We start from the raw sequence: 25,733 nt of genomic DNA, 5'->3' as shown, positions 1-25,733 counted from the left end.
TATTCAAAAACAGGAGAAAATTCTAGACTTTAAACCTGTGAAATAAAAGTTGGCACCCCGACCCAACCCCCTCCTCTTCCCATCTCACACTCCTCCTCACTAATTTTCATATTATCCCTGTGCTGTGTGCTCTCCCCCTCACTTTAACATTCTGTCACGCGCTCCCTGGATCATGTAGCTTGTGTTAATTAAACCCTCTTTCAGATCATTTTCTTGCTCAAGTGGCCTCAGTGCAGCACCCATTAGGCAGAAAGCTCTGTTATTTGAATTTCCAAATGTAGCTCAACATTTATTAAAGTGAAATTCATCCAGTAATTGCCCGCCTCGGTATGCCCCATGTCTCCCTCTTACCTCCAGGGCCACCTGCTCAGAGACACCTCCAACTATTTACCAGCATGACGCAGGGTAATTAGACCTCTCTGACCCCGTCCACTAAGAGCCTGGTAATTGCGTTAATAAAAAAAATTAACAGCAGCAGCATGAGGATCATTATGTAAAAATACCCGGTAATGAAGCATTAGCCTTGATTTTATTTGGATTAAAAACAGCTATAGGTATTTAAAGGTTACAGTGTCTGCTAAAACAATATCAGAGGAGAAAGTTTTTTTTTTTCTTTCATTAAATCCCTAAGGAGCAGATGAGGCAAGATTTTAGCAGAAATATTAAAGGTTTCAGCATAACTCAAGCACGTTGGTTCTATTTCATGTGAAAAAGTCTTGTTTTTCTTAATCTCTACTGACACATGAGAGGCATGAAATGTTTTTACTGCACCCTCCTCTACACACAGCTCAGGGGTCAGAGGTCAGCTATCAAACCACCCTGGAGGGTCAGTCTCTTGTTCAAGGACACTTCAGCAGGCAGGATTCTTGCTCTCATGGGGTCTTGAACCAAAGATTTTCATATTTTCCTGCTCTCTTCACTTCCAGTTCCTCCTGTTGCCATAATGATGGGGAAACAGTCTTTGAACGCAGCATCAAGTATCACTGGATCATTATGCTTAGATTCACAGCAGCACACAACAGCACGCAATAGACAATGACAATGATTCAAACTGTGCAAGAATTGCCACCACACATCTAACCTCATCCTGGTAACAATATAATGTATGAATGGAGCAGAAACAGGAAGTGAAAAGATACATCAAATGCTACTGTGTCTGTGATGGAGACACTGAGGAATCAATGTGAACAGCAGAAAGGTTTAACAATCAGAGAGAGTGGGAGGATGAAGGAAGTAGAAGATTTACAGATGCACATGTGAGCAGATTCCTGAGTGATATACACTATTTTCCACCCTAAAGTTTAACTTAATTACTGTATGTGGATCAGCAAGAATAGTACAACTTTTAATATGACTCAACTTCGGCTGCAGGATAAGAATATTCTTGTTTGAATATATTATTATTTGAATGGATGATTTTATATTTTACAGCAGCTTGTGTGACACAAAGTATAATATATCAAATATGTGTTACGGTAGTTCTCTATGTCCCTTTCCAAGCCATTAGACAGGAGTGCAACAGCATCAGGTGCAGTCTGTTGGGAGGCCATTCCTGCACTGAAGAGAACGGGAGGAGTCCCAGCAGGATGTGTCTGTCAACACAGCTTGGTTTTCAATAGCCTGCACTTTATTTTCTAGACAGAAATGTGACCTAACCTGCAATACATTATCCCGTTTCTTCACAAAATCCTCATACAATGTCATCTGCACGTCAAAATCACTTACTATTGTGATACCTTCCTTTATCCTCAACACCGTCAGTGCCAAATTATGCATGACATGTCCACTCACAACACTTAAAGCTATAAAACAGAAGGTCCAGTATCTGTTAGTTTGAACTCAGGATTTCCCCCGTTGTTTTCCTGCTAAATCAACAAAATGGTCTTAAACATTGTATTAAGGGCAAGTGCTATTTGCACTTCTCATAATGTGCTTTATTTTTAAGGCAAAGCATATTATTATAGACTGGTAACTGTAATATTGTGTGTAACTAATTGATATTTACTTGCAACCTACTACCTGTTCTGTTAATATGCATCTTCCTTCCAGCAATTTCTAATCTAATAATAGACAACAGTCTGTTGCATAAAAACTTTTTTGAGGAACTAATAATCATTTTTTGTCATTGCCACTGATAAAAGACATGTTGCAGTTATCCTGCTTACTGATAAAAGTTATTTTGATTCAGATTTTACTTTAGTAGATGTCCTAGAAGATGTACTAGTTCACTAAGTAGGAAATAGTGTCATTATAAATGCATCTTGCATATGTCATTTTGAAATGAATAATTGATTTATCGCTAAAAGCAGAAAGCTTGATTTCCTCTCAGTACAGCACAAAAAACTCAACAGTCACTCACAAATCTTAAGTGTGTATATGAGTTAATCAGACACTAGTAAGTTTGATCATCAGTGCAGACAGATACTGTACACCATACTGTGCTTTATGCTACATAATCATCTATATAGTGACACCCTATGGTCAAAAAGTGCAACTGCAGTTACTCAGTAACAACTTTATTGTAATGGTGCTGTCAGCCTGTCAGAATATAATGATTCCTCACTGATACTGTGTTTTGATCTGCAAAAACTGCTGCCTGAAATGTCACACTTCACTTGACTGCACTTCAAATTCAGTTCAACATTTCAAAAGATGCTTTTAAAAACATGAGCCAACGTTCTCAGAATAAGCTGTTTGTCATTTACCAGTCTGGTTTTTTTAAACTCTTGACTGCAGAAATCTCCTCTTTGAATGTGTACTCACCACGTTAAGCTCTTTTTTGACAAGACTAATCTGGTTGTCCTCCTGGTTAAATCCTGTTGTCTGCATGACATCTAAGCTCTCTCTGAGAGGTTCAGCTGGGAAACGATCAACCTATATTGGATTTCTCTAAATACCTGGTAATGAAGCATACCTGGAGCTGTTTTTCTATCCAAATAAAATCAAGACTGATGCTTCATTAGCATATGAAGGTATTTGTACATAATGATCCTCACGCTTCATTTAACATCAGTACTGCAGACCTCCACAGGCTGCCTGTGCTTTCTCACAGCAAACTGGAAACCCCACTGCTCCGTCATCATTGCTCCGACCAGGGCTGTTTTCTTCTCACCCGTAGCTCTACAAAAGGTGGACACTTTCAGTCAAAACAACACAGTCACTCACGATCTTCTGTCCCAGAAAGTCATCTTAGATTTTGAAATTAAATATGTAACTTTCTCTGACACTCAGTCATCAGGATCAAGAGCATGTTTTGTTCAGTCTGTTGTCATGGGCACAATGGCTCTGACCATGTAAGACTTATTTATCATGGGTGGTTCTGGAAAATATCTCAATATCTTATAATAACTTAAAATAAATGTTCAAAATCATACTGTACATAGCTCAGTACAGTAGCTATAACAAGGGAAATCCTGCTCATCTAGGATGCTATTCCTGATCAACTCCTGAGATTCAAGTTCTTGAAAAAATGTATCATCATTAGTCACAAACCTACGAAAATACTTTAAATGTGCTCAACGGTTCTCATTAATACTGAATCAAATTACTTGGTTATGTGAAATTATTGCTAGTAATGTCACAAGCCAAAGATTGTAATGAAGAATCATAACATGTATGTTAAAAATGTTGTCAGTGTCCATTTTCAACTGCCCTACTACCCTTGAAAACCAACATTGAATATAAATTATATTTAAAAAAATTCACATCACAAAATATGATGATAGATGTGGCTGCTCAGTGAGATTATGAACTACATCAGCGTCTTATTATTGAAAATGTAATCTTATTAGCTGTGAACATTTTAAATATTTATCTAGATGGGGTCATCTGCTTGTCATTGTCACTTTATCTTAAAAAGCCTTTTAAAATTTCCCATAAATGCAAACATTTGAGGTAACAGAGAAAATAAATGATCAATGACAATTAGTGTCTCATTTTGTGTCTTATAAATGTACAGTTTCTCCTTTTTTGTGCATCTTTGGCCAGCAACAACGCTGTTCACTGTTCAGTTCCTTTGGTTAAAGGGCTGAATAGAGAGCTGGGCCGTGGCCTCACTCATTACCAACAGGCCCTGTTAGTATTTACAGCATCACGGAGCGTTGACCTCACAGTATTCATAGCTTCACACCTCACACCCATTCACTGTTAGAAAATAAACACGGCTGCGCTGGCTCCCAAAAAGGAACCGTTTCCTCTGAAAAGATACAGAAGGTTTTGTGGCTTAACTCAACTTTTTGTTGGTTTGTTGCAACAATGTGGGATGCTGCACAAGGAAGTGGAATCCAAAGGCTAATTAGGAAATGAAGAACATCGCCTTTCCCGTCTTGAATGCTCTTTCGGGCATCTTTTTATTTCTGATCAGTCAACCATGCACAATCATCCACCTGCTACCTCTAAATGATGGACGTTTTTTGTTCAGATTCTTCCTAAAAGAATTTAAATGGGTTTTCAAACATGTGCACTTTGTGCCCAGCAAGATGTGAAAGCACTGCCAGGCCACGGGGGTGCTGGACTGCTGCGATTGGTGGGCTAAAGAAACATGGCAGTGTAAATAATAAATAGTGTGTCTTCTTAGTTATAAAGTCACTTTAATCTAAACAAATCTAGAATCTGGAATTGATACCGAACATGGAAGAGGAGTGCTGTGATTAAAGAGTTCCCTGTTACTAAACAATACTAGCAAGTCAACAGATAAAAAGATAACTGGAAATTGGAAATAAACTTAATAAAGCAAGCAAAAGTGCATCATGTAAAAGAATGCTTAAAATCAATCTTCCCTACTAGCTCCAACCTGCTTTTTTATGCAAAAAACAAGCAAAGAAATGAGAGAACTGAGAACCTCAGTGAGAAGAGTGTGTGTACACCTGTGTGATGAGCAGGTGATGGTGCTTTATTTAAAACAGTTGTTTAAAACACTACACTCCTAACTAACTGACGCTATGGTTAAAGCCACAGAAGAAAGCAAAGATTAGTCTCTCTTTGTGCCGAGCAGCATTAAACATATTTATCTTTTGCTGATCATCTGACTGTGAAATCTTTGGAATTAGCGGTTCTAAAGGCCGATGAGCGGAGCTTATCATTTAACCCGCCTCATGGAGGGTTTACTGACATTTGGAGTTCAGTAAAAATGACAAAAATCACAACCTGATGTTTTAGAGTCAACTTTAAATGATTAAAAGAGATACAGTTTTTAAAATTGTGTTATTTCGGAACATCTAAGTTAAGCTAACAACAATAGCCTCTTCATTCAAGCCTCTAAAGGGGTTTTTCCTTTGAAGGCTAGGCTGAGAGAAACAATTCTGTCAGACCCCCAGCCTCAGCAAAGGCCTACAAAGGGCCATTTCTGAAAAGACGAGGAGTTCTGAGAAATAATAGAAAAGCAAATGTTGAGAAATGAGAGCTTAGAAGACTAGAAAATTTGATAGAATGTGTAAGGATAGTATTAACTGCAATTCCCAGGAGAGAACGTGAAAACAAAGACCAGCAGAGAGGGGTATCGAGTGAGGTCAAATTGTGTCAACCTGAGTTACGTTCAGATGAGCGCACCGAGGTTGACCTGTGTACCAAGTGTAAGCCTGCACCGGCCTGTTTAAAAAGCCCGCTTTCGTTTCAGTTCCTTGATGTCATTATATCTCCAGTGGGCCATGTGCTTATAGCTGACAGCCTCCTGGTTTGACGACATTATTTTTTCAAAGCCAGCCATCGGTGAAAGCGTCAGAAATTGGCTGCATTTGTGAAAGGGCACATTTGTGATCTGGCAACAAATTAGACCATTCATAAATTCGGAACAATGACATGAATTCCAGTATTCAGTGTTGAAGTTTCACTGGCGTGTTTCTGTGAAGGAGCACAGGCATAAAGGACTGTCATCTTTGTGTAGGTAGGGTCTGAAATTGTTTGGTTTATTACTTCAATATTTTATATAAAAATTTACTGATTTGCTGGAATACTATTGTGCAATTGAAGGTGTAGTTCAAACTGATTTTTTCAGAGAAGTGTCAACATTTCATATCAGCAGAGAATAAAATTAAATTTAAATGACTTATTCTGCAATAGATGTATTTTAAATCTATGTTTTTATATTAAAACAAACATCTTATGCACCGATAGCACATCCCCCCCCCCATTATACTGCTGCCTGTAGTCTGTCAGTATGTCTAACTCCAGTCTGACAGCTCACCTGATCGTGGAAACTGCACATCAAAATATTATGCAATAAGCTTCTCATGTGTTAGAGAACTATATTAAAGCTAAGGCTTTAATATATTTAATCTAAGGCTTTGATATGACCAAAAATACATCCAGCTGGCAAAAATAAAGGAAACACAGATACCAAATGACAGATACCAAGTATACTGGAAGCACTGGCAGACAGGGGGTTTTACCTGAGATAATTAAACTGTTGACATCTAATTAATCTGAGGGTCATGTATAAAAATGCCAAATACACTCAGCTTCTGGTATTTATTGTTGCTTTGGCCCAAAGAGGAGATGAGGGCCATTTGCCTGGAATATTTGGCAGGAAGCTTCATGGCAAAAAAGCATAATTTACTGTCTTAAGAGATATTCTGATGGCAGATATGTTAAAGTGAAATATATTAGAACATGACATTTGTAATGCCCATACATTAGTTAAAAAATGAAATTAAAAACACAAATGCAGCTCTGAAACCTGCTGACTGCAACTTGACCTCACAGAATTTGCTCTCAGGCAGTTTCACTTTGGTCATTTTGGAGGCTATTATTATACCAAATAAATATCTTTCGCTGGTAATTAAAAACACACACACATAGTGGTCTACTGAGTAGTGGAAAAACATGAAGAATGAATCATCCTTTGCTCTGCTGAATGGAAACCTACTGCACAGGTACAATTCAGTTTTCTTGCAGGGAGAGGGTCTTCATTTCATCATAAGAGTGTGAGATGAACCTCAATTTATGTAGCCTACATCACATACCAGGCTACTTTTTTAGGCTACACATATTTAATGGCGTATTCTGGTAGTTTTACAAAACATGATACAAGTACAGATTTGACCTTACTACCAAGTGTATATACAGTTACAGGAATAGTTTGACATTTTGAGAAATACACGTATGAATTCATACTAAATCCTACACACTGGTCTTTTAAAAGACCAGTGTGTAGGATTTAGTGGCACATTGCAAGCAGCTGAATAGCCCTCCCCTCTCCCTCCCCTCTCAAATGTGCAGGAGAACCTACGGTAGCCAGAACACCTGGCAAAAAACGCAAAAGGCCCTCTCTAGAGCAAGTGTTTGGTTTGTCCGTTCTGGGCTACAGTAGAAACATGGCGGTGCAACATGACAGGTTCCATGAAAGAGGACCCACTCCCTATGTAGATATAAAGGGCTCATTCTGAGGGAACAAAAACACAACGATTCTTATTTTCAGGTGATTATACACTAATTACACATACTTATGAATATTATATTCCATTTCTGCCAACTCCATTCCTCTAGATGCCACTAAATTCTACACTCTGCACCTTTAACTTTCTTGCCGCAGTCAGCTAACTGACGAGCCTTGTGCTGTCAAAATCCGTCTACCAGCATCACTAAAGCAAAAAACCACAAGAAAAACTGCAAAAAGCAAACAACTGTATTTCCCAAAATGTTGAAAAATACCTTTAAAGTATTTAAAAGTTCAATGTCAGAACATTTCCATAAGTTCAAACTTAATTTCATGACTGTATTACTGTGGTGCTTCAGTGAATCAGCTTTTAAAGATATCATACATAATCTAAAATTTCTTTTACAGTTGACTAGACCTTACATGAATATAAGATATAACTTTAAAAGCAGCATTTTAAATACATTAATATAATATATTAACTGATAATGCCATAACAACCCATTCAAAATAGTGAGTTGTGACCACATTATCAAACATTTTCAAAGCAGCAATTAGTCTGTCAAGGAACAATTTGACTTAAAGGGCGTTTTGCTTTTACAAGCAAGAAATGTGGGTCCTGCAGCTCCTCTTACAACTGAATGCCTCCGTCCCACTTCCTGTATCATCAGCATTTAGACATCACCCACAACAGGACTGCATGCTAATGATGTAACCAAAATGTAACCAAAGATGTGACACTACGGACATACAGTCCCATCAACTGCTGCTTTAAAATTGTCATGACATTTTCATTTTCACATCCTCAAAGGAGCAGAGGATCATAGGCCCGAATTCAGCGCAGATATCTACATAGCAGAGGACACTGAGTGAAAAGGAAAGGCTTCAAAGCCTGCATGTCCTGTATGTATTTCACACTTCTACCACATATTTTGACTTTCCCCTCATGATTTTGGTGCCACTGTAACCCAGTCAGACATAAACAGTAAATGTCACAACAGATAATGGAGGCAATATTAAAAGCCTGTATAGGGAAAGAGTTAAGTTTCAGGAAATGTTCACGTCCCTTACATGAGAGGTACACGGACACCTGCAACAACTATCATCACTTTGCTTTTGGAGCGATGCACTTAAACCCTAAACTGCTCTGGCGTAGGAAATATATAACGTATGATGGTTCACATGTTGACCGAGCCCTCTTTGCCAAGTGCTTCAAGCCTTAACAAATAAGCTGCAAAATAACTGCAGAGGATTTCTATTTCTGAGTCCAGCAGCAGAGGTTCACATAAACAGACACATTATCTTAAATGCCAAAGATTCAAGAGAGAGCTGTGCATAACTGACCATTTAGTTTTGGGGTGTGACTCTTAAATACATTTATTGTGTATCTTTTAAGCAGAATACTAACATTATACACAAATCTGAAATAATTTAAGGAACTTGTGTAAATAAACTTATCTGGGCATCTTGTAAAAGAGAAGAGAACTGCATTGACTCTTAATGTTAACAGAACATTAAGTCAAATCAACAGCTATTACAAGATGCCAAGAACTAATTGTATAATGAGGACACATTTCCATCTGGTAATGATGCCCAATTCATTTAGTTAGATATCCACCTTGTGGTTAGTAAGTGGTACTACACCTGTACTGTTTTTATGGGGCTGCATCATGTTGATCAGTTTTACAAAACATCACTACAACAAACTCAGTGGCATATTTCCATTAAAATAATATCAAAATCAATTTTGATATCAACTCTCTTTTTAACAGTGGTTTGTATATTGTGGTTCTATGGATCGAAATACACAATTTAACAAGGAAGCTTTTAAATGAAATGAACATTACGCTGCCTCTGGGCGTAACAGATCAGCATTGCATCTTTAATCAGTTATTTTGCAACATCGATGTCTTCTGTTGGTTTACCTCAGGATTTGACTTTTTCTAAAGTCTGTAGTGTTGTATCAGTATAATACACAAAAATGTCTCTTGTATTAAAAAACAGAGGCCATCAAATGCTAATGAGGCACATACATAAAGATGGTGGCTCCTGCTTTCTGATTTTATGTACTTTTCTGTCCCACATGTAATTTGGTTAATAGATGTCACACATCAAAGGAGCAGAAACACATGCAACACTCTGAAACAAAAGTGCTGCAATGATTTCTCTCATTAGAACAAAAGAAACAGTCCCTTAGTTTTATGTACACTGGTCAATTATGTATAATGTTGGCTTTGGTTCTGCTTTTATTGGCACTGTTTAGTGAGGTAAAACACACCTGTGTATGTTGTGAATACTATTGTCTTTGGCTGCAAAAAGCCCATTGGTGTTGCTTTAGGGGGGAGAAGCATTTCATTTGTTAATGACCCTTTAACAAAAGGTTGAAGCAAAATTTTGCTCTAGGGCTCAGGAAATGCATGTTTTCACACTCTCAAAAGCTGGCTGCTGTTTTAGATTCCCTAAGTTGACGTTTTGATCAGATACAGTTTAAAGTAATCTGGATTGGGCATCAAATAAAGTTGGCTGCTCATTTTCTGCTCTTTATATGTCTATTAGAATTGAGGTGCTTGAAACTCTCCAAGGCCTCACGTGCCTCCTGAGATCTGCAGCAATGGCGGTGGATGCTCTTTTTTTTCTTTAGGCTGCACTTCATAGCCTCGTCTACATTGCAGAGATATTGTCCTTTCTTCCTACCACCCAACACACACGATGAGATTCCTCGGTGCACACAGTCACACAGGCTTTTAGACACTCATTAGCCCCTACTAATACAATAAGTGTCACCTTCCATTACATGGTGCAGGGTTGGATATCAGGATTGGAAACCCACCAAATCTCCACACAAGGGGTGCTACCCCCTTATGCACGGTATTGTCTTTCAGCCACAATGTCGAATTGTTTTCTCTTTGCTCTTTTACTAATGCCTAAAATATAAATATATACAGCTAACACACATATATGCATATTCTGAAAGTTTTCTCTGACATACAACCCTTGTAGACAGATCTTTGAAGGTATATAACTAAAGCGACACACATTCCTTCATTGTGTGGATCTTCATGTTAACTTTGGGGTTTGTTTCAGAGCAGGCAGCTGTTTAAGGATCCACCACACCCCACCCTATTCAAGCCCGTTGTCTCGCATATGAACAGCACATGCAGAGTTGTAAAAAATCTTAATTAAGACTCCTAATTCTCCGTGCCGTCGCCTGACCAATGCTGTGCACTCACGTGAAACGCTGCTGAACGCAGCATGAGGGTAGAAGTTGTTGTTTAGGGTTTTCCTGGCTTTCACACGGCAGGGTGCGAGGAAAACTGAACTGAAACGCTAACAAACAAAACAGCGTTTAGATGAGTTAAGCTAATATTTTATTGGTTGTAAAGATATTTGGCTATTTGGGATATTTAGTACTAATGGTACCAAGATTATGTCACATTGTGTAATATTGAGTTGCTTTCTACAAACTTTTCATCGAAAAAGCTTTTTCAGGGTAGCGTAAAATATATTTTTTTGCTTTTCAAGAAAATTTGACAACACATCTTTTGCTTCCAGAGTCATCAGCCTTGCCAACAGGAGACAGGAGGCTGGCTTGTTAACACATTAATAGTTAACATGCACATTTTAATGAATTTCCCCCATTATACAGAGAAGCTGCAGTCGCACTGCACATCACCACACAGATAAAAACATGAAGTGACAAGTGTTTGCCACTGTAAAGGTGATTTCAGCTCTGGGTTTTTGTATGCAGCTCTTTGGCTCGGAGGCTTCTCCCTCTGAGTGGTGGCAAAAGGGCATATGTGGTCCTCTGCGCGCAACAGATGCCCTAAAGACGACTTGCGACAGATGAGTTGAAAATGAGCGTGACATGTGTTAAACAGGCGAGGCCCCGCAACACTGACATTTGACAAGATGATGGGCGTCGGCAATCATTATTGTCTCCACTTAAGCAAGCAGTAAATATTCAGTGCTGATGTCTGTGAAAGCAAATGACATAATACAAATCAGCCTGAACAGATTTTCATTAATGATTGAGGTGTTTGAATAGATTGTAAGAAGTCACGGCAGACTGGTAAAATGTGATGTAGAATTTCAATGAGCAAAACAATTTGTGGATTCATATTATAGATTTCAAGACAAGTCTAGACAATCTAATGTTAAAATAGGTGATAAATTGTGGTTTAAAAACTTTAAATTTTAAAATTAAACTTTCAGACTGTATTAATTCTTTCCTCAACCACTTGGACTCGTCTCCACACCCTAAAAGACCTTTGACCTCGGTCCTTCCTGCCAATGATGGTGAGTTAGGCATGGGGAGGAACATGCCAAGGAGGTGCTCCCCTCCTCCCCACCCCCCAACTACCCACCCTCCAGAACCATTTGGACCACAGGGAATGGGTTAATCACATTAGAGGCCCAGAAGAGAGATGGGAAGTAGACAGTACCGTGACAGCCGGGGTAGCACTGGCACGACTAATCCCTTTAGGCCGAGGAAAAAGGGGGACGCCATCGCGCCTACGAGGCTGAGAAAGAAAAAAACATTTTCCCAGGAATGAGTTCACCTGTATGGTAACACAGAGAAGTTGGCCTGTTGATGCCTATTAGAAGAAACAATTGCACTTGGCACATACAAATGTTTTTTTTCATGCTGGGCACCACTTTATTGTCAGCGCCTGAAAAAAAATCAGCAGCAGACAGTGGCATTGCATGAGATCCTCTTTCATGCCACGGTAAAGCAGCCCCTTTCAACCCAGTGCTATCAGTCTCCCAAACAGTGAGAAGATGGGGAGGGGTGCTGTAAGAAGGATAGGGCTTACTTCATCTGCCATTGTAAGTGCACCCGAGTTCAACCTTAATGTAAACCTTTGCAGGCAGGATATGAATAGGATGCTCTCTATAAAAATATATCCTGCTGGGTAATCCGGCAGATGGCCACAGCGGCGGACACTACGAGTGCGGCTGGCCACTGCAGGGGTAACAGGGAACGTCCGATCAGCAGCCACTCTTCAGCCTGGGAGATGTGGAATCAAGATTCTTAACTCCCCTTAGCAACGCTGGGAAACAGAGCCGTCAGTTTAGATCCATCAAGTTTCTAGTTAATCTCACCCACCATTTTTTCTCTCCATTTTCTCTTTTTTTGTATCTTCCCTTTTGTTGTGGGGATTAAGCCAAGTGGTAAAACAGTGATTTAATGATCTTTCCATGGCTATGTGCACCACTTAAACCATGAGACAAACAAGCTGAGGCATTCTAAGAGTCACCCCCTCTAAAGGCGGCTGCTCAGGAACTGTGAGGCTTTTGATACAGCCTTAAGCTCTGGCTGATCATTTTTCCCACTGTCGTGTGATGTGCTGCGCTCTGCTATGGGAAAATTTAAGGTTTTGTGTTTTGTAAAGGCCCATTGTAAAACAAGACTAGAAGAAAACTGTTGGATAATTACTTGATGATAGCTTTATAATGATAAGGAATAGTGAATTTTAATAATTTGCTGATGTCAAAAAGAAGCGGTTCTGTTAAATTAACCATCACCATACATTATAATTATAATCTGAAGATTAGATAAAGGCTATAGCTATTTTTACAGCAGTGGGTGTGATTAATTGTTTAAATCGACTGTTTATAACTTAAGCTTAGTCAAACACTAAAATAATACATCTGATACGGTTGAAAGTTCCCAAAAAAGCTTGTAAGTGAAGTTGGCATTGGTCTGTCAAACTAGTATTATTATTGTACACAAGCTCAATAATGAACTTAAGCTTAATTTTAACTCTAAGATCACAAGGATGAGAAGTCCTAAAAGCGCCATGGATGAAATCATAACAGTTACTGAGCTTGCGTGTCAAGATGCATCTCCATGACAACTGAGAAAACTCCATTCGCTGATGAAAACTAAATATATAAAATTCAAAATATGGTTGAAAGCTCAGAAAAAGGCAAGTAAATGGACCTTGATTTGAATTTTTTGTCATACTCTCAAATACAGTAGTTCATACTAAAGGAAAAAGTGTTTTTTAATGACATCATATTGATATGATGTATGATATATGTCTTATCTTATTAATGATATCTTATTAAGTGTTTATCAATAGATTATTCACTTCTTTTGAAAGTTGGTCTCTCACCTGGGATTGCTGGTTGTCTGAGAAATGTCCCAACTCAGGAGAGGGAGGAAGTCTCAAAAGTTGTAGATGTTGCTCTCTAACATCTTCTTCATCTCTCATGCAGCTGATCTGCAGGAGGATCTGTTCAGAGAAAATATTTATTTGTTAAAACATATCTGTCTTTGTGCAAGCCTTGTGTCATGGAGTTATTGTTTTTGAATAATAATAATAAGTTAATAACATACACACATTAATACATCACCAAATAGAGCAGCTCCTAACAAAATTTTAAAAATATTCATACAAATACAAATCCTGTTGGACTACAATTTAATACTGCCGTCTTAAATAATAAATCTAGAAATTCTTAAAGTCATCTAGAATCAACATTTTAGAAGAAGAGACATATTTTAATCTAGATTAACTGCTCATTCACTTGTGCCACCAACAATAACCAACAGATGGCACCAAGTGAGAAGTGAGGATCAGGGTATGAGCATCAGAGGACTACACTGTATTTTGTCTAAAATTGACAACAAAAGCAGATTAATTTCATTTCTGAAACCTGTCGCTATTGTGAAACTTAAGGATGTAAAACAAAAATAAGCTAATAAACGCAGGAAATTTGGCACTCAAGGAGTTAGAGATGAAGTAGCAAGTTACACACTACAGCCCTATGAAATTTTTGACTGCAGTTCCCTTTTCAGTTAATTTTAAGGGGTACTCAGGTGATTTAGTATCACTTGTGACATACATAAATCTGGGGGACTCACAACATATAAGTTTGTTTAATGTCAAAATTGAAGCAGCATAGCCTGAGAAAGGCTGATTTTTACCCCCAGTATGGGTGAAGCTTTTAAATTGCTTGAACCTACATTTCCAATATGCAACTTGATAGCATCTTTTCTATCTTTCTATCTTCTTCTATCTATTTCGGCGAGCTCAGGTTCCAATAATAAATGTCCCATTCATTTTTTTCCACAGACAACGTTCCATGTTGGTTGGAGCACTTATGGCTCATTGAATCATCAGTACAAAAGATGTCTTAAAAAATATCTAGTTCTTTAATAAAAAGTTGAACATAGAAGCCTGTGTACACAAAAAAATTTGGTGGAGAAGTTAACTACAATACCCATGGTTCATTTTGACAAGAAAGATTACGCTACTGGGTCAATTCTGGGTCAATTTTGGACGAATTCAACAACTATGTCGCCATGTTTTGTTCACATATTCAACGACAAAGCGTTTTGAATTTGCCGCCTCTCTGATTCTCACCTCTTATTGACTTCTTCTCCATAGCAACAGCAACAGCAGCCTAGACTAGGCTCCTGCCAAAATGATGGACTAATATGATTCCTCAGAAATGAAGTTGAACTAATCAAAACTGGTAACCATAAAAATAAACCTATGTGACTGTAAAATTATCTGGGAGAGTCCCGTGTTTCTATGCTAAAAGAACATTTTGAAATGGGAAGAAACAACTCTATTAAACCGCTCCACCTCCTGAAACTCCTTCTTTAAAACTCCACATTTCTAATTTGTGTTTAAACTTTGGAGAGCTCCCTCATGAGCCATAAAAGAAATGATAAAACAAAAAGCAGCACTCCTTATGACTGAACTTCATGTGCAAGTGCCCTTTTGACAATATGCCAGTCTATGTGTAGGACTGTTATGCACATGTTCTTCACCTGTGGGTGTTTGGTTTATTATTCTGCAGTTTCAAATTCAGACTCTGTATTCCACTAAATCATCATCAAACATGTCACTTAGCACTTGATGAGCACTAGGTGCATCTACTTGAAAGCCACTTGTATGACTAGTTTAAAAGCACTGAACCTTGAACTAAAATAATGCATCTATGTAAAGTTATTCATGATTTTAACAAAAAAACACTGCACAACAAGAGTGTCTTTCATTATAAACTGGTGCTCATGCAGCCAAACATGATCAAACCCACAGCATCTTATTTTATATTCTATTAATGTTTCCAAAGATATCAAGTATGTCAGACTGAATTTTGGGGAAATGTGTATTAAATGATTCACAAGATATCTAGAATATTTCAATTTGATGGAAACTACTTTCAGACATTAGATATACTTTATTGCAGACAGTGTGGAATAAGATTATTATTCTAACGTGAAAATTATTTATATGGAAACAAAAGGGGAAAAACTGAATAGTAAGGTATTATACAATGATGCTCATGATGACAGCTCAGTGTTGGAGGTGTGTGTGGCTTTCACTCTCACTGGGTAATAACTGGCAAGGCATTGGCAATGATCAATATAGAGGAGGACTAGAAAGCCATAATAGGAGGACAAATATCAGAGGAGAGGCAGTTTGTGTGTCAGTTTGTAATGGATGATAGAGGTGTTAGTGTTTGGGCTGCTGTGTGCAGTAAGTGGCTAAGCTGGTGGTTGGTGAAACCAGCAGGGTCAATGATGGTGATAATGGGGAGGGTAAGTACTGTATTGGGGTTAATACTTCTGAGCTGGCCAAGAGATTATGGCACTGTCTAAAATACAGAAGACCCCTCAGTGAACTCCTCCTAGGCTTAACATGACACCATCAAGAGTACACGTACTACAAGACAGGCAGACAATATCTTTGATTTTGGCCTGATTAACATAAAGCTTTAAAAATGGTGGGGACTGTTAATAATGATTTCTTCAATGTGAAACTTTTTGGATTTATTTCGGAAATTTTGATATCAAGCCGTTCTTGTCAACCTCTTTTCTTAAAAGTCATTCTCCATCAAGTTTTGATTTGTTATTTACTGGATTCTGGATGTTTTTTTCAATTGTTGAAATATTGCACAGAGTTTGGATTTTTTCTCCCTTTACCACTGTTTTCAGGTCAGTGGGGTCTATTGCTTCTTGTATGATGTTATCATTTTATACTTTAAAAACCTCTTAAAATATTTTCAAGTACATTCAAATAATTTGTCTTTTTTATAATGTCTGTAACAGCAACTGTTTGAGTTTTGACAATGTACGCTGAGTGTCTGATTGTAAGTGTTTATTTAGTTGTTTGATGTCAGTTGATCGTGATATCCAAGTTTTTGGAGCTATAATCTAATATACAGTAATACGTTTTGCCTGCCTAAATATAGGATGCAATGAGCACACAACTAACCTTCTGCACCATAATTAAAGTCACACGATAAAAATGGAAAGTCGTCAAGCTCTGGGTTTAGCTTGCTCCCTGTCACTCCCTGTAATGTAATGGCTTGTATGTCAGGAAAGATCCTGACATACAAGCCATTACATGTTCAGACAAATCTTTACTTAAAGGAATAGTCTGACATTTTTGGGAAATACACTTGTTCAGTTTCTCTCTGAGAGTGAGTTAAGAAGTTTGAAACCACTCATGTCTGTACACTAAATATGAAGCTGGAGCCAGAAGATGGTCAGCTTGGTCCAAAAGTAAAAGGTAAATCTGCAATCCAGGACCTCTAAAGCTCAATAATTAACATATTATATATATTTTCTTTAAAACCATGTAATCAGCCAAATCTGTACACATCTTTAAAAAGCATCTTAAATTTGTGGGTTGTACACGTAATTCTTCCTGTTTTTATATACTGCCTTCTCTGTCTCCTATTTCTACCTCTTTCCCCTTTGCTTCGTCCTGTACAGCACATTGTAGCTTCTGTTTTGAAAAGTGCCATTTAAATAAATTTTGCTTAACTAATTAAAATTCACTGTTGGCACTCATGAAAAAACAATGAAGAGTTAACTGGCCCTTTAAACCCATCAACAACACAGATTACATCAAGATAGCTGGATTAAACTATGTCTCTGTGAAACAAGCAATACTCCTGTATAATAACTGTGAGTTATAGTTTCATGGTGTGCTACTTATAAAGATTTAAGCCCCCATATCTGGGTTACACCGCTCCCTCCCACAATCCAGATGATGCCATCTGTGAGAAAAGAGCAGAGAGCGAGTGCATGTGTGTGTGTGTGTGTGTGTGTGTGTGTGTGCTGAGGGTCTCATTTCACTATTAATCCAGGTCGTCACCGCTGAGATGTTAATAGGCTGGCTGGGACTGACGTGCTGCTGTTTATGCTGAGTGGGTAAATTGAAACAAGAATCAGAGAGGATTGAGAAAAGATGAAGAAGGTTAAATAAAATAAAAAATTCTGATCAGATGCAATACAATTATAAAAGTACATGAAAGAAACTCATAGGCTGCAGAACAAGATTTGAACCAAGCATGAACAATTTGCTAATTTAAAATGATAGAGCATTTAGTTTTAGTGCTGAAATGATTCATCGATTATTCAATCAGTCAATAAACAGAAAATTAATCAGCAAAAATTTTCATAAAATGTTCATACTGCAGATTGAATGCCTGGGTTTTGGACTGGTGGTCAGACCAAACATGTAATTTTAAGACTTTACCTTGGGACCTGAGAAATTTGTGATGGGTATTTTCACAATCATCTGACTAAACTTGTTGGCTAATCAATTAATCAAGAAAAATAGGCCCTAATAAACACAATCAATAATGAAAAAAGTTGCAGCCTTAATTATTATGTCGTAAAACCAAAATTAGGTCTATAACATTTAAGCCTAATAATTACCATATAAATATCCAGTTCATAGAAGGCAGCTATGACTTTGAATCCACAAAAATAGGACTAATACATCATGAAGTCAAACCCTGCATGTGAAATGGCTGGCATGACGACTGTGATTGGATGACAGGAGTAAATCTGCTGACCAAATCCCCTCATGGCTCAAGCTGTGATTTGAACCAGAGATTTGTTTTCAGAGTGAACTCCGGCCTGCAGGGATGACTACCGTCACTGTCCGCCACACCACTACAGGAAGCCATCAGAGAGTTTGTTTCATTTTGATGAGACAGCTTGGACCCAACTTTCACTGCACCGTCCTGGCGTGCTGACGTGGAAAAAAAGGAACGTACGTTGAACCAAGTCAACCCACGGCTGCTCTGTGGTGAAGTAGGTGTGTTGTTAGTGTTGTTAAGCGTCTTCTGGTGCTGCTGGTATATACTGTTAGAAATTACATGTTTGGTGTAACTTATATGTTACCTGCTAGATGTTTGAACTTTCTGTCATGAAAAAAATAAAAGTTAGGCTAGCTGACAAAATATCTAAAAGATTAACTGTTTTAAAGAACTTTTTTTCTACTCAGATGTATGTACATTAAAAGGGTTACACTGTATAGATCTGGTCATACTGACCACAAAGAGATCAATTTTTAGAGTGATCTCAGTGTAGTTGATGGGGGACAAAATAAAAAAAAGAAATTCTAAAGTGATACACTGATGAGACTTTCATGTAGCCACTTTCTAGACAAGCCAAAGAATGTGAACTTGCAACACACCTTTACTGAAAGGTGACCTTTGGATTTATAACGTCATATTTTGTTTCATACATGCTAAAATGCTAGAATGTGACCTTTGTTTGCTGTGGTGCACAGAATATGAAAATTATGTTAAGAATGGGAATTTGATATTCTTATTGTTACAACAGCCCTGGCTCACCTCCACACCTGTCATTACTGGCAATCATCCCTCAAGTTCATTTAAAAACAAGTGTAAAGTGACTTGCAAATTCACTTTAAAAATGGCCACATCTGATGTCTTCGCACCTCTTTAATCACAATCAGTTGCTATGCATGTTTAATCCTTTAAATAACTGCCAAATAATACACAATAGGTGTATCAATTTGACAGGTGGTGATAAATTTTAACATGCGGCAGCAAGTGGCCCAATTATACAACACAGCAAATATATCAAAATCATAAAAGCTTTCATTTAGATTTTGATGCTGTCCATTATGCTTTTTTTTACCACTATTTTTAAACCAATATAATCAAAATAAAAAAAGAGAACAGGCCAACCAATTGCAAACTTAAATGTCTTTTTTAACTATTTAAATTCAGTTTAGATAAATTAAAAATGACAACAGATTTCAAAGAAATATTAATATCTATAGTGTTTATCTGGCAACTTCATTTACAGACAACAGTAAAAAAAATTCAGGGAATCATTACTCTACTATTTATCGATGAGAAAATCAATAACAATGCACAGTTTCTCATTAATGTAGACTGCAAATAGATATATGAAAATATACAAACTGCGTTAAGTAGCATTTTAGCTATGAATAGAGATTATATTATGAATAATGAATAGAGGAATTATAGTCAGGTGACAAAGATCATGTTACTGTACCTCTGTGTACCAGTGAAACATCCTACAAATATGACATTTGAGGAAGACATGATGTTTGATTCCCACTGATGTTGCTTTATGAATAGATATTTATGAATAATATTGATAGTTTTACTCTGCAAGTTTTATCCACTGAGCTGTCAACACTGTTCTCTGTCTCCCTACAGGTGTCGCGGCCGAGATGTGAGAAGGGGTCATGCCTCTGGTCAAGAGAAACATTGAGCCTCGGCACCTGTGCCACAGTGCCGTACCTGATGGAATTGGCAATGAGCTGGAATGTGTAACCAACAACACGCTGTCCGCCATCATCCGCCAGCTCAGTAGTCTGAGTAAGATCACAGTTACCCACATTTAGCGGTTACTCATATGTTCAGATGCGTCTATAAACCTGAGATCATCACAGGAGCAAAATAAGGTCAAGGTCAAGTGTTGCCACTGCTATTAAAGCATGTAAATTGCAAGATCAACTGCAGCAACATTTGAGTAAAATCATCCCATATTAGCATTAAACAGGTTCATTAAAAGACAGACAATGGGCAGTGAAGGCATTCAGGAACAACCAAATTACTTAATGGTTTCAACTGGGAGAAATTATTTCTTTATCATGCAATGTCATTTAAAGTAATCATTCAGTCCCATCTATTTGGACAAAGATTCAAAATATGAACGGCACAAAAAAACAGGCTGCATCTTTTTTATTTATATTTTTATACTTCATTGTCACCTGATTGTTACGCTGTTAGCAAGACAAAAAACAACTCAAATATCACTTTAAAAGCAAAACTGTTTGTGGTAGTCAGTAATGGCATCTGTCTACTGTACATTGTAATTAGCCAATTTGTGCAGAGTAAGAGTGGTTTAAATGGTGAATGTAAGTGTCGCAAAGTCTATAAAAACTGTGTGTTTTGTCCTATGAGTCATACAGTTTGTGCACAGAAATATGAGAGAGAAAAATGTAGAGGGAAAGACTATTTTAGGAAGCAAATTTACTCATGGACATCTGGCCCACGGATACTCTGATTAGTGTGTGTGTGTGTGTATGTGTGTGTGTGTGCATGTGTGTGTGTTGGGATTTAGTGAAGTTACAGGAGCTTAGAGCTTACCGTAAAGCTTTGTATCACAGGCAGATAAGACAGAGAGTGAGTGGGCGGAGACACAAACAGAGGCAGTCTATTGATAGTCTCCACATTAAGTGGATCTGAGTGCCATTCATGCCGTAATGTGCAGGGACTGATAACTCAGTGCATAATCCAGAGAAATATGATGGATTCAGAAATATTCATCCATGTTTGTTTATTATAGTCCTGTGCCATGCAGTATGCAAGTTTGACATACATTTCTTTTTCTTTTTTTCCCCCTTTTCCTCCCAATTCGGGCTTTTTGCAGGTAAACATGCAGAAAATGTTTTTGGAGAACTTTTTAATGAAGCCAACACCTTTTATGTGCGTGCAAACTGTCTCCAGGACCGTATCGATCGTTTGGCCGACAAGGTCACCCAGCTGGACTCCAGTGTGGAGGAGGGTTAGTGACGCTCTGACTGTGCTGAGATTGACCTGCAGAGTTTTGCAAAAACACTCAATGGAATTAACAGACAAATGAAATGATCTTTTATGCCTTACTCATTCATTCTCACAAGTGTTAAAGTGTTAAATCTGAAACCTCTGTCTTGCTCTTTTGCAGTCTCTCTTCAGGACATAAACATGAGGAAAGCATTTAAAAGCTCTACCATCCAGGACCAGCAGGTTTTGTCTAAGGGCAGCACTCCAAACTCTGTGTCTGAGATGTACAACAGCAGCGACAGGCCTCCTCCTCTCAGCACCCTCACTGCCTACAGGTACTGCATGTACTGTAAGTGCAACATCTGATCAGCTTACATCCTCAGTTAAATGTGTCATTTCACATAGGGATTTGTTTTTTACATGTAGAGAGGATTCCACTGATGCGATGAAATACTACTCAGACCCGTCATACTTTTTTGACTTGTGGAAGGAGAAAATGCTTCAGGACACAGAGGACAAGAGGAAAGAGAGGAGGAGGCAAAGGGTGAGAACACACCTTCAATAACCACTGATGGTTTTTTTTTGTTTCTTTGTTTCTTTATCTTTACATATGTATTTATAATGTGAGTTTTCATCTCATTTTCTGTCCCTCCATCCATGTTTCCCAGGAACAGAAGCGATGTGTGGAAAGTAGCACCCTTCAGCGCGAAGTGAAGAAGGTGAGAAAGGCTCGAAACCGCAGACAAGAGTGGAACATGATGGCGTTCGATAAAGAGCTTCGTCCAGATCACCGCCATCCACAGACACTGCGGCGAGGGGCATCGTCTGAGGGCTCGCTGTCCCCTGACGGCAGGTTTGTGCTTTTACATAGGGCCTGTTTTTTTATTGGGGGTGTTTTTTTAAATGCAATCAAGGAATTTGTGTTTTCAAATGGATTTGACGCCTCACATGTCACAAACTGCACAGCTTTGGAAAAACTGTTGCAGTCATTGGTTGTTCTTTTAAGCATATTCAAACACCAGGCTTTTAATTTAAAAACATTTGTGTGCAGTTTTAGTTCTCTGCATGTGTGCGAGTGTTTGCATGTTCACATGACAGCATGATCCCTGATGGAGCATCTAATCTTTCTGCTACTACATATGAAATATTTTGATCTAGTTTTAATCTTCTCTGGAAAGTCATGCACAATGCCCATGCAGGCCTATTCACAATGAAAAGTATTAGGATATTACTGTCAATATTGCATAAGATGTCCCCTATGTTTCTGTCCCTATGTTTACTGTTACTTTCTACTTTTAAATACCTAAGAAACATGTAAACCTTTAAAAAAGATCATATATTATATGCAAAAAAAATGATAACCAAGACAGAAAGTTGATTTCAGAGAATATTAGTGAAGAAAAAGGTTTGAGGAAAATGTAAAAACAAACAATGGTGGTATTACAGGGTAAGATTCTATTTTCATGATGTGGACCTTGCAACTCAAATCGCCATATGTTCGTTGTGTAAAGCTTCAGTTTTGATTTTATAACAACAAATCCACCATCTGGATATGTGAAGGCATCTGCATGAGAAGCTGTCTGTCTTTCATTGTTTATCCAGGCCCGAACTCCCAGACTACCCCATCCCTCCAGTGCCTGCCCACGCTGCTTGTAACTATGCCAAGTCTCATGATTACGTGCCTGGGAACGCAAACCCCTCACCACCTGTGGAGCATGAATACCACAGCATTGATGTCAACTACAAGAGAGTAACCTACTCCGTAGCAGAGCCTCACGCTGCAGACCGAATGAACAGTTCAATACGTCCACCTGCAGATTATAAGTATGTTTTTTTTCCAAGAACAACTGTTGCATTATCACAGAAAGCATTAAATATATCACTTTTCCAGCAACTGCAACATAATCCTCTTTTTTTCGACCAGCTCTGTCCCTCCTCCTCCTGCCCCGGGTCCAGCCATTCCATCGGCACAGACGGCCTTTGGTTATCCTCTGGGTGCACTACCACCAACGCCTCATAATGGAGTTTTGCATGTGGGCCCAGGTTACCCGCTCCCACCTGTACCTCCTCTGGGGCCTCGCACGGTTCCTCCTCCCCCAGGTCCCCCACCTCCACCTCTCCCTCCCCCAGCTGCACCCTCGTACCTATCAGGACACAGTGAAGGCAGCAGAGCAGAGACTAAAACTGTGAGAGATGCGAGAAGTGATCTGCTGTCTGCCATCCGCATGGGTGAGTATTGGCACGGTCAGACATGTATTATGTAGTGTTTTCTGCTGGTCAGATAAATGACCTGCCGCTATATACAATATTTGTGAGTGATCTTATTGTTAATATATATACGTTTGCCCTTATTAGGTATCCAGCTGAAGAAAGTCCAAGAGCAGCAAGAGCAGCAGAGCAAGCGCGAGCCGGTGGGGAATGACGTGGCCACCATCTTGTCCCGGCGTATTGCGGTGGAGTACAGTGACTCTGAGGACGACTCTGAGCTGGATGAAAATGAGTGGTCAGACTGACCAAACACAAAGTGTAGCACCTGCCTGAAGTTTTGCCTCATTGGATCTTCAGTGCAAATAAAGCAAAACTGTGACCTCGACCTAGAGGATGCCGACCCACTGAGTACCTTCAGTTGATCTTGTGTTAATTCTGTGCTGCCACATTCATTTCTCACTTCTCATTGACAGGTGAATTTTCAGATCTACTATATAGGTTTTTTTTTAAAGTGATTATTTGTATGATGAATATATGTTTAGTTTTATACGTCTGATGTGATGTGAGCCATTGGTTTTCTGAAGCTTAAAAATCTTTAGAAGATGTGTCCTGCTGAACTGAACTCAACTTCTAAACAAAGATCTCTCCTGAAAGAATAAACTGACACCTTGAACGCATCGTACCCATCACTCCACTGATGAAATGTGCAGCATTAAAAGTGATATCACAGTTATAGGCCTTTTTCATTTTGACATGTCACAGTAAGAAAAACACAGGTGTAAATAATAAAAATGAATGATGCCTGAATTCCATTTAGCTGCCTCAGTTTCAGGGTCCTGGTATTGTGCATAACAGCTTACAGTCACACTGTCTGGGACACTTGAATGTAACGAGCCATTGTTAATGTTATTAGTCAGACCTGTGCTTTTCCTACCATGACAAATGTCAGCTTTGAAAAAGCCCTATTGTTAATGAATGAGTTCAGCGTTATAAACTTATAATAACTGATAATATTTTTAACTGAATGTGCCCCTCCCTACATTATGTGAGTGTTTGATTCCATTATATATTTTCCAAAATGTAATTGCTACCTCATTTTGTGTCCTGTGGTATGTATAGAGAATCATGAACAGTCGGAGCACAGTTTGTTTTTTTCTGCAAATAAATGATTATTTGTTGTGACACATCTCTGAAAATGTTGACATGTCAGTAAATTCTTTAGTATTACCCGGAAAATCATTTTATGATAGTCTCCTATTTCACCTTCTTCTTCCTATAATGTAGTTTATGTGCAGAAGCTTTTCATTGGGTGTGCATATGACTGCAACAAGACATTTTTGAAACATGTCAATCAGCCTCTTACAGTAAATATACTGCATACATTTTTCAGTTAATTATTATTTCTCATAACAGTGACTTAAATTAATAGTCCACTAGAGCCAGTCAATCATTAAAGGAAATTACCTATAAAACAATTTATTTTACAGTTAATTTCACTAGGTATGTATGTACTACATTATTATGAGGTATTATTGGTACAGAGGTATCAAATGTAGTTATACTGTAGTAATAAGTAATACTTTGTAATATTTTGCCATTAATCAACGTAAGCAACTGCCTGGGAGCCCCCAGTTAAAAGGGCCTCAAACAGCTATAGATTCATTATGATGTTTAGATGTGAAAAATATTGAATTGAGTTACTATTCTACTTCACTGTTCCCTGAAACAACTTACAAAAGACCCCCAAAATATGCAACTGTATACTTCTACTTCAGAGAAAAACATTGTACCACTACATTCACCTGACTGGATAATATTACTGGTTACATTGCAGATTCAGATTTTACTCACAAAATATAACAAATAAAATATGATGCATTATTATTGATTAAACTATCCAGCATTATATAAGAATTAAAAGCTCCCCCTTGAACACAAGTTAAGAACATCTAAGTAAGAAAAATGTTTTGAGTACTTCCTCTACCACTGCCAATACCAACATTCCCAGTTAGAGAAAGGGTGAAAATAAAGCAAGACTGGGGCCCCCAATCACTAAATCCACCCCTGCCATGTAGCCTGGTAACATAAAAATGGTTACTAACAAGGTAAAATATGAAAACCAAGTAAAATTCAAAGTATTTACTGCTAAATATTTGTAAAGTCACAGTTGTTGGACTTTGGTTTCTTCATTTGCTCTAAATAATCAGAAATGTATAGTTTGTTGCAGGTGAACTTATTATTTATATCCAGCAGAGGTCAGTAATGCGCCCGCTGGCAGTGTGTCGACCGGCGGAACCTATCATCGACTAGGAAACTGTTGAGCGGCGGACGCCATGTTGGCTCT

The 25,733-nt window shown here is 38.2% G+C and overlaps 1 protein-coding gene across 1 annotated transcript; it reads left to right on the top strand.

Annotated features, from left to right (window-relative positions):
- Window positions 1–19,878: 19,878 nt before the first annotated feature.
- LOC121910484 (wiskott-Aldrich syndrome protein family member 3-like) lies at window positions 19,879–24,522 on the top strand. The gene is made up of 8 exons (XM_042431716.1): window positions 19,879–20,011; window positions 21,069–21,203; window positions 21,363–21,516; window positions 21,608–21,725; window positions 21,850–22,034; window positions 22,784–23,005; window positions 23,106–23,410; window positions 23,537–24,522. Exons 1-8 carry the CDS (start codon window positions 19,879–19,881, stop codon window positions 23,692–23,694), a joined length of 1,410 nt encoding a protein of 469 aa, XP_042287650.1. The 3' UTR covers window positions 23,695–24,522.
- Window positions 24,523–25,733: the final 1,211 nt, after the last annotated feature.

This window comes from Thunnus maccoyii, chromosome 13, assembly GCF_910596095.1.
Source record: "Thunnus maccoyii chromosome 13, fThuMac1.1, whole genome shotgun sequence".
Taxonomy (NCBI): domain Eukaryota; kingdom Metazoa; phylum Chordata; class Actinopteri; order Scombriformes; family Scombridae; genus Thunnus; species Thunnus maccoyii.
This window is presented reverse-complemented; position numbering and strand designations above follow the sequence as displayed.